The sequence below is a fragment of the Centropristis striata genome, chromosome 12 (genome assembly GCF_030273125.1).
Source record: "Centropristis striata isolate RG_2023a ecotype Rhode Island chromosome 12, C.striata_1.0, whole genome shotgun sequence".
NCBI lineage: Eukaryota > Metazoa > Chordata > Actinopteri > Perciformes > Serranidae > Centropristis > Centropristis striata.
Window position 1 is genome coordinate 19,798,525 of NC_081528.1, and position 10,663 is coordinate 19,809,187.

At 35.1% G+C, this 10,663-nt stretch overlaps 1 protein-coding gene across 1 annotated transcript; it reads right to left on the reverse strand.

The window, feature by feature from the left end:
- Nucleotides 1-1,390: 1,390 nt before the first annotated feature.
- cfap100 (cilia and flagella associated protein 100) lies at nt 1,391-9,935 on the reverse strand. The gene is made up of 14 exons (XM_059346525.1): nt 9,772-9,935; nt 9,570-9,670; nt 9,210-9,438; nt 9,065-9,129; nt 8,439-8,602; nt 7,780-7,860; nt 7,469-7,647; nt 7,286-7,370; nt 6,535-6,574; nt 5,369-5,523; nt 3,907-4,036; nt 3,585-3,787; nt 2,737-2,830; nt 1,391-1,659 (listed from the first exon to the last, which is right to left on the reverse strand). The coding sequence occupies exons 1-14, from the start codon at nt 9,851-9,853 to the stop codon at nt 1,534-1,536; spliced, it is 1,734 nt and encodes a 577-aa protein (XP_059202508.1). The 5' UTR covers nt 9,854-9,935; the 3' UTR covers nt 1,391-1,533.
- Nucleotides 9,936-10,663: the final 728 nt, after the last annotated feature.

Sequence of the window (10,663 nt, forward strand, 5' to 3'; positions counted from 1 at the left end):
TGATCTTCTTTTTAACTTCTTGAGTGTCCTTGTTTTATTCTGTGTTTTTTCTATTATTGTTTTTATTCATTGTACCTCAGTATTTTATTCTATTGTATTTTATTGTACTTAAATACCGGACTATCTATCTATCTATCTATCTATCTATCTATCTATCTATCTATCTATCTATCTATCTATCTATCTATCTATCTATCTATCTATCTCTTCTGCCTCGTATTACTTCCAGTGGTGAAAGAAGTACTCAGATATTAGAGTAAAAATATTATTTTACTTAGTAAAAGTACAGTATTTCAGAATTATGGGAAGGCTTATATTAGATAGAGATAATAATTATCCTTCTGGTGTATTAATGTGCTCATTACTTCCATCGAGTGGTGGAAGAAGTATTCATCTCTTACTTCAGTAAAAGTACTAATACCACACTGTGAAATTACTCCACTACAAGTAAAAGTCCTGCATTCAAAATTTACTGAAGTAAAAGTACAAAAGTATCAGCATTAAATGTACTTAAAGTATCAAAAGTAAAAGTACTTGTTATGCAGAATGAACCCACTCAGATGAATAAACATATTCAAAATATATTATAAAATATTTGCATTGATCCATTTATGAATGCAGCATTTTAATTTAGTAAAGATAGGGCTAATTTTGACTTCTTACTATACTGTTATGAGTTTTAATAAAAAAAAAAATCAATTCACTTTTAATTGACCATGTTAAATATCGACCTGTAAAGTAACTAAAGCTGTCAGCTAAATGTAGTGAAGGAAAAGGTACAATATAAAAAGTTACATAAAATAGAAAAATGTAAGTAAAGTACACATCCCTCAAAATTGTACTCAATTACAGAACTTGAGTAAATGTGCTTAATTACTTTCTACCACTGATTGCTTCTTGCACATTTCAATATAAGCTATCAGATCATTGATGTGTGTTTATTGGAATTAGAGATATGCATGGTGGTGTAGTGGTTAGCGCTATCGCCTCACAGCTAGAGGGTCGCCGGTTCGCCTCCCGCCTGCGGCTCTTCTGTGTGGAGTTAGCGTGTTCTCCCCGTGTCAGCGTGGGTTCCCACCGGGTACTCCGGCTTCCTCCCACAGTCCAAAAACATGCACTTAGGTTTAATTGGGGACCACAGTCCAAAAACATGCACTTAGGTTTAATTGGGGACTCTAAATTGCCCGTAGGTGTGAATGAGAGTGTGATTGTCTGTCTCTATGTGTCAGCCCTGCGATAGTCTGGCGTCCTGTCCAGGGTGTACCCCGCCTCTCGCCCAATGACAGCTGGGATCGGCTCCAGCCCCCGCGACCCGATTGCGGTTAATGGGAATGAATGAATAATGGTCATAATGCATTATGCAACTAGGGATTCAGTCATCACTGCAACCAGATATCTTTATTATACTTCACATAGTTCTTTTACACATGCACATTATTGCCCTGGTCTTTTATCTCACACTATGATGATATTACTATGAAAACGTCAGCTGGTGTCGATTTAATGATTGTTATTGGTTTTATTTTGGGTTTTTTAATCTATGTCATCAGCGATGAAGAGGTAGGCATGCAGCTCATCTTCAGCAGGGGTGTTGTCCACATTGCTGACTCTGACTTTCTGGGCAACAGGCTTATATCTGGGCATGAGCTTCCTCCCACTCTGAAAGAAGATTGGAGAAGAGTTAAGGCCTTGATTCTTTTTTATAGATTAGATTGTATTAGATTAGATTACACTTAATTGATCCCACAAAGGGGAAATTCACTTGTCACAGCATCAAAAAACCGCAAAAGTGTGAATATGAATTACAGGGAGGGGGGGCAGTAGTTCGAATGATGAATAAAAAATAAAGATACAGATCAAGATAATATAAAAGCTATGGTGTGAAGTGTAATGAAATGCTGTAAGTGCACTGCAAAAAAGGTGTGTCTAAAAACAAGATAAAAACACTAAATCTGAGGGAAATGATCTTGCTGCATGGACAGATAATTTCACTTGACAAGATTTCTTAAATTAATATTATTAAATCTAGAAATAAGCATGTTGAACACTTAAAATAAGAAATTGACTCTTAAAACAAGATCAATTAAAGCTGCAAGCAGCGATGAACTGGCCCGAGCAGAGTGAACTGCAAATGATTTGTTTCTTACCAAGATAAAAAAAACCTCTAGATTTAGAAATGTTAGATAATTTATCTTGTTTTCAGAGTTAATTTATTATTCTAAGTGTTCAACATGCTTATTTCTTGATTTAATAATCTTTATTTAAGAAATCTTGTCAAGTGAAATTATCTGTCCATGCAGCAAGATCATTTCCCTCAGATTTAGTGTTTTTTATCATAGACTGTATATAAATAGGTTTTTTATCTTGTTTTTAGACACACCTTTTTTGCAGTGTGCTAACAAAGGTGAAGTAGTGATCTGAACAGAAACTACAACATGATCAGGTGGTGCAGGTGTTGTAGAGTCTGACAGCAGAAGGGATAAGAGGAAGCTCTCTTCTTAAATCATGGGTGTAACAGTCTGCTGCTGGAGGAGTTTGTTTTATTTTATTTTTTTACTGTCTATTCAAAAACAGGTTTTCATTTCAAAGTTTGCAACTGAATCAGGATACACCACAAGGTTCTGTTAAAGACAATGTACTTAAACTAATGTGATGTGTCTTAATGTAATGAGCCGTTATATATTTTCACAGATTTCATTCTCATCTTACAGTGCTACACATCATTAATACACTTACTACTTTCTTGGAGTCAGCCAAAGATCTCTCCAAATACCTCCTCATCCGTTCCTTTTGTTTCTCTCTCTGCTCTCTCTGCTTCTCCTCACGCTGTCTGCAACATGACGAAGGAAGACAGGTTTCTTTTTGCTATTTGACATTACCTAAGTATATCTCTGCATATCTGTCAATACATTTATTCATCGATGTTCATACTACTACATGCAACAACTTATTCAACATGCTAAAATATATTTTCTCCAATGTGCAATATCTGTAAAATGCAAAGTACTTTCAGGAAAACAAACAAACGCAAATTGTATAGAATATGTTTTGTCTTATTTTTTATATTCTTTATTCTGTCTTCTATATCTGTGTCTGTATCTTGAGCTGCTGTGACAACTAAATTTCCCCACTGCGGGATACATAAAATCATATCTTATCTTATCTTATTTTATCTTATTTTACTTTATTTTATTTCATTTTATTTAATCTTATCTTATTTAATCTTATTTTATTTAATCTTATCTTATTTTATTTAATCTTATTTTATTTTATTTTATCTTATTTTATTTAATTTTATTTTATTTAATCTTATCTTATTTTATTTAATCTTATCTTATTTTATTTAATCTTATCTTATTTTATTTAATCTTATCTTATTTAATCTTATCTTATTTTATTTAATCTTATTTTATTTAATCTTATCTTATTATATTTAATCTTATTTTATTTAATCTTATTTATTTTATTTAATCTCATTTTATTATCATACCTTACCTTCAGAAAAGACTTGAACTTGTTGCTCTAGCTACTGTTTCTTGCAGCAGAGAAGAGATAATGAGTGCTGTATATTCACTGAGCTGTACCTGCTCCTCCTCTCGCTGTCCTTGATCTTCTTCATCATCTCTAAGCTTTCCTCTGGGATGTTCTCCAGGCTCTGCATCAGTAAAGACATGCGGCTCTCGATGTTGGCCAGCTTCTCCAAGGTGCTGAGGTTGGTGATCCTGTCATCCACGCAGCAGTGATGCACCTCTACCACCTTCTCGCCCAGAGCGTCCAACATCACATCCTGCAAGAAAGAATAAAGAGAAGAAGAGAAGATCAGAGCAGATATCTACTGCTCTAAACTACTAATGCCATGTCTGGATGTTGGATTAAAATGTAGTCAAAGAAACATTCTTTTCTTACCTGGTCTTCAGTGTTCAGTGACACATGGAGCTGGACCTTCTGTCTGAGCTTGTTGCCTCTTGCCGTCTCTACGTCGATTCTATGGTTTATGTCGTTGAGCTGCAGTGTTAACTGCTCTTCATCTATTTCACTTCATACAGAAAAGGGTTCATCATTCAGTGGATGTGGCAAAGTGGAGGAGATAAGGGAGTAAACAGTGTACAGTAAAAAAAAACAAGTGTATTAATATTTTTCATTTATCCTTCATTTATTTCTTGAGGAATCATTGAGGGCAACCCCTCATTTACAATGATGTCGAGAGCTCAGAGAAAACACAATGAAGAACAAACAACTACAGACAAAACACATTTTTTTTTAAAATAATTTTTTAAAAAGATACAGTGAAGGGCAGAGTTATGCCGTCCTACCAAGCCTAACTGCACTAACTACATTTTTGGTCAAAATTGAGTTATAACTAAAATTTAACTCTTTGATGTTTGTTTTATCTTGTGACAAAGTTTTAGATTTTAATTTTGCTTCATTTCAGAGAAGTAATCAAATAAAAATTGCAGGAACAACAAAATCCAACTCAAAATCAAAGCAGGCCGTAAGTTCATTTACCACGGTCTGCTCTGGATATATACACGGATTTAGACATAAAACCAAAGCAGACCGTCTTCTTTGACTGTGATACAGTGCAGCCTTGTATTTCTTCATTGTGTTGAATAGTGAAGACAAGAATAATAGAAAATATTATTATCATTTAATTATTAAGTTTATTTGATAGGTAAATTATTATCTAGATAGTGATTAAGTAAAAAAGTGAGATAAAATGATATCAAGACTAAAATATAACATTTCTATATAATATTAAGTCTAAAATACACAAATCTATGAATAGAGTTGTTAAACACTTTTAAACACACTGATAACAAAATCAATATGAAAATGTTTATTCACTGAAAACAAAATATAAAAGCTGAAAGAAGACAACAACATTGTTGTTACTGCACAACTGTTTTTGCTTTACTATTAGAACCTTTTACAGCAAAACCAGAGAGCAGTAACTACGTTTTTGGAGTCAAAGGTCAAATAAATCATCATGATTTTTGAGCATAAAAATGACATCATCAATACATTTAGAAATAAGTGTTATATCACTTAACTTTAACGGATAGTTAAAACACTTTGAAAAGCGTTAAAGCAGTTTTTCTCAGTTTTACCTTTTGCGTAGTTACTGCAGTTAGACTTTGTAGGGCAGTGTTGGTTATTGAGTTTGAGTGAATGTTGTAGATGTTGCAGGTAGAAGCAGCAGAGAGCAGAGTTTTTCCAAATTCAGTATTTGTCCGGGGAACATTGAGCATTAAGCAATCACTAGAACATGTTGGATAACTACTATGTGACCAGTTAAGTAAAGTGCTGAGGTATGGTGGCATGTCTCCTATAAAGACTTTTATCAAGACTTTAATTCAACATTGCTTACATCTTTATCCTGGTTGTCTCCATGGACTGTCTGAGCTCTTCCAAGGTCTCTTCCACCCTGGTAGAGTTCTGAATCAGGGACAAGTTCTGCTCTGTCAGCTCTGTCACCAGATCTATTAGCTGCTGGGGATCAGTGAAGTACAGCTGTGGCTCATCCTGCACATGTGAGAAAAAAAGGTGAGGAAGGTACAAAAAAAATACTCAAGATGAAAACAGATTGTTATGGCCTGCTCTTTGTTTTTCATTTGAACTGTGCCATCTTGGACATGGCTCTGATGGAATCAAATGTTAGAAATAGTCAAAATCATTACACAGCAGTCACCAAACAGTTAACTCATTTATTCTTATCATTAACAAAAGTAACGAAAAAAATTATACTCCTAACGTGAGGTCAAAGACTGTATCAATGCCCCGTATACTGCACGTTTCCCCCATGTCTGTAGTGAAACAAAAGAACCGCCACTCATTGTAGCCCTTCCCACTATCACAGCTGGTATATATATATATATATATATATATATATATATATATATACACACACACATATTATCATGCTTTACTTTTTACTTGCTTTATTTTTTACTTTTTATTGTTATTATTATTGACTTTTGTTTTTTATTTTATTTGATCTTACCTTACTTTATATTTATTTATTTTATCTAATTATTTCTAAGTTGCCTCCAGTCTTTCCTCACTGCTCCATGTTGAGATGGAGCTTCCTCAGTTTGTGCTTTGTTTATAATGGGATGGTGGATGGAGGGTCAGGGTGGAGGGTTGGGATGGGCGGAGGGGGTTTGCTTGTTTATATGTTTTATCCTTTCATATTATTTAAGGAGTCAGAAAGAAAAGATTTATATTATCTCAAGAAATAAGTAAATTATAAGAATATAATTTGTAATCAACACAAAAAATTAATGATGTGCCAATGAAGCTTCATGAACCATTTTCTTTATTTTCTGAGCCCACTAGATGGAGCTGTTGGTTTATAGAAAAAAGATCCAGCAATGGTAACTGACTGTGCTTTTAGCTCTTTGTTGAACAGAGGGCTCCATCTAGTGGGCTCAGAAAATAAAGAAAATGGTTCATGAGGCTTCATTGGCACATCACTACAAAAAATGTCTCTAACACAGATGTCAAAGAATTAGGTTTCAGTTTGGGAAACCTGACCTCATATTCTGAGCTGTCGTCCAGTCTAGAAGCTGTGATCCTGGAAAGACACAGGCAGAGTTTGGGGTTAAGAGAAAGTTTTGCAGCATCATGTAAACAGTACTCTATATGATTTACTTCAAGGTGTTCAAAGTGATGGATATCCACAGAAAAATACACATTTTAAACAAGGAGATAGGTCCTTAATATGTAAAAGTATGTTAGTGATTCCTTTGCCTTATGTTTTTTAGCACCACATCAATTAACCCTCATATTATGTTGTGGGTCAAATTGACCCATTTCAAAGTTTAAAAATAAAAACTAAAAAAAATATCTAAAAGTATTTTTTCATAAAAATAAAATAAAAACGTAAAATAAACAAATAAATAAATCAATGTCATGTATTGTCAACTATTGTCTTTTATATGTATGTCTTTCAAATGTACATAAAACATTTATAACATGCATTTTTTAAAATGAAAAACGAGTGAATTATCCTCATTAAACCATGATCTGTGAGAGGTAAAGAACACTATTGCACAAATATTATTGAGGTGGTTAAAAATGTAGTTATTAATGAAATATAAACAATGTTTATTGGGATTTTTTAGTTTCTGAGACTATCGGATAATTAAACATGCCCAGGGTCAAATAAACCCACGAACATTCCTGAGAAACAAACATAACAGGAGGGTTAAATGTCAAAGATAAAAACTGGATGTGCCAAACAAATGGTGCTGTGATTGAGAAGGGTGTGTTAGTGTTTCCTCACAGTGTGTCGTTGTGGGCTGAGGACCGCCTGGTGTCTGTGATTGACGGCAGCTCCTGACCTGGACCGGCATCCTCGCCGTCCAAACCTGTGTGCATGTTATCATTCATGTCACACTAACAGAAATCAGTGTTACCCTGGTCCTCATAATCTGTTTTATGTTGATTCACTGGGTTTTGTACTTGCCATTTCTAATATCGAACTCCTCAGGGTCCCTGTTCTGCTGGTTCTGAGCATCTCCTTCAGACACGACTTTAGCTTTCAAAGCGTTCTGCGCCTCCTGCCACTCTGGAGGAGACAACTCAAACAGAAGCTGCTTGTATCTTATGTAGTCTATCAGGATTTCCTCAAACTTGGCAATTTCACTAAGAAAAAGAAAGAAATGATTACATTAAACTGTCCTTCCTAATGAATTCACTAATTACTGTCCCCTTTATGTACTTAAACATGGCTAATGTGCATAATGATACAAAGATACAACATTATCAGAGCGTTACCTCTTTATGCTCCCTATTTCAGCATTCAGTTTCTTGATCTCAGTATTCTTCTCCTGTTTGGACTTGGCCTCCTGTTCGAAACTGGCAACAGAGACAAAATAACCATTTACAATGTGACTCTTAAAACATCCAGCATGCAGCCAACATAGAACCGCAGTTGGGAAATGTAGTTGTCACAGCAGGTCAAAAGGTATACATACATTCTATACACATTATATACATACACTTCTGCTATTTGGCATTTATTATTAATATATATTTTTTGTGTTTGGAAGGTACAAAAAAAAAATACTCAAGATGAAAACAGATTGTTATGGCCTGTTCTTTGTCTTTCATTTGAACTGTGTCATCTTGAACATGGCTCTGCTTGACTCACATGTTAGAAATAGTCCAAATCATTACACAGCAGTCACCAAACAGTTAACTCATTTATTTTTTATAAATAACAAAAGTAACACCTGTTTGTTTTCCTGAAAGTACTTTGCATTTTACATATATTGCACATTGGATAAAATATATTTCGCATGTTAAATAGGTTAAATAGGTTGTTGCCTGGAATGGTATGAACATCAATGAATAAATATATTTAAATATCTGCAGAGATATACACAGTATAGTATAAGTGGTAAGTATACTTGTCACATGCTGATTCTTCTTACAATGTTCTGGCCTCCACAGACTTCTTCTCGTTCTCCCTGAGGAACTCCTCAAAGAGGAGGTTGTCTCTCTCAATGATTCTTTCAAGCTGTCTCAGCTGTCTCTCCTCTTTTTCAAGGGCCTTGTCCATCTTCATGATCTCAGACCTCTTTGTCATCAGAGATAACTGAGGAAAGGAGAGTAAGGGCAAATAAAGCAAGAGGGCAAAGCCAGACTTTTTATTTCACACATTCTAATTAATCAGCTCTAACAGTAGCGCTAGTTTGGTTAGCAGGTTGCATTCTTGATTCAAAAAGCAGAGCCAACACTGTTCTTGATAATTGACAAAATAAAATTCATTAGGAAAATGTTTACTGATGTAATGAATCAAGTGAGAAATAGGGGTAATTTTCTCATAGACTTCTGTACAATTTGACTTATTTTTGCAGCCATTGAAGTCGCCCCCTGCTGTACATTAGAAAGAATGCATGTTTAATTCACTTAACACAACACTACGCGGCAGCTTAAGTTCAAGATGGCAGATGACAACAAGAGGACATTCAGAAGCATCTGTCACAGAAAACTGAATCCAGATTGTTGACATAGCTCGACTTTTATTAAGATCTTAACAATTGTTGAACTAATTTACCTCCAACACTGCCTTCTGCCGTTCCATGAAGATTAAGTCATGTTTGCTGTCTTTTGTGACATTCTCTGGAGACAATGGACAGACGACAGGTAACATTAACATTTGAAAGTTTGCAACAGTGTGCACTCTGCTTCTCTCCACTCACCTCGTTTCATCATGGCCATCTTCAGCTCACGTCTGGCAGGTGTTTGTTTAGGGAGAACTGTCCTACTCTTGATTGGTTTCATATTCTTTATCTTCTCCTTTTCCTCCTCCTCCTCCTCCTCCACCTCCTCCTCCACTTGTTCTTCCAGCTCTTTCCTCAGCTTGGCCATCATTCGAGCAGCGTGGGTCCTCTTCTCATGAATTGGCAAAGCCAGGAATTTATGCATCTCCTGTGCACAGAGAAGAATAGCAGCATGACATCAACATGAAGATCGTTTCACCGTGTCACACGAGTATCATGCAGTGTATGTAAAATAATGTATTTCTATTTATGCAGTTGTACTAAAACAAACACACCAACCTCTTTTTTGTCCCTTTTTTCATTTACACTCAGCAGGAAAAGGCTATTATTGTCTGGCACTTTGAATGGGCTCAGTGGAGTCTTCCTCCTCCTCCTCATGTCTGTACACAGTAAAATGAAGAAAATGTGTTGTTTAGTTTTCTACATTCTTATTGTTTAAGCTTTCTGTTTTACAGATCTGTCCTTGCCTTCTGTAGCCTACCTGGTGTATGTGATTTGGCAGCACCATCAGTATCTGGAACAATGCTGCCAGAAGGAATCTCTGCTCCTCCTGTTGAAAACATGATTAATCACAGACTACATTTACAATATGTGTTTTGTGAGGCACAAATGGCATTATGACAAATACTAACCGGGATGTGATGTCATCTTTGAGGTTACTTCTGGCATCTGGTGCCGCACTGGCTCAGCATTTCATTTGCCTGCAGGTTACAGAAAACAAACTATGAAATATATTTTGTTGATGACAAACAGTAACCCAGATGATTTAAAAAAACATTTAAGTTGGTGGTTGGTTTTCTGGTTATCTGGTGTTCCCCAAGGTTCTGTCTTTGGACCCCTTTTGTTCATCATCTACCTTCTCCCCCTTGGCTCAGCCCCCCACCTCTAGAACTCTGCCTCATTACATCCAACACTCCACTTCCATTACCACCTTCAATTATTACCTGAAAACCCATCTTTTTAGACAGGCCTACTCCCCTTAATTTCATCTGCTTTCACTTAAATGACCCCACCTTTCTCTTTGTTATTATCAGTGTTATTATGTAGTTTTATTAGTATTTCTATGTAGTTTTATTACCTGCTTTTATGACTGCTTGTTTGATGGACTGACTGTTTTATTGTTGATTTTGTAAGATGACCTTGAGTGTTCAGAAAGGCGCCCATAAATAAAACAAATTATTATTTTATTATTATTATTATTATCATTATTATTATTATCACTATTATTATTATTATTATTATTATTATTATTAATAAGCAATTCTGCTTCAGTGTCAACTTCAAGACACATTTATACAGAGAGCATTTTATGATAACAATGTCCAATTTGCAGTGGCAATATTTATGTTCAAAATGTATTTCATTAATAAAGA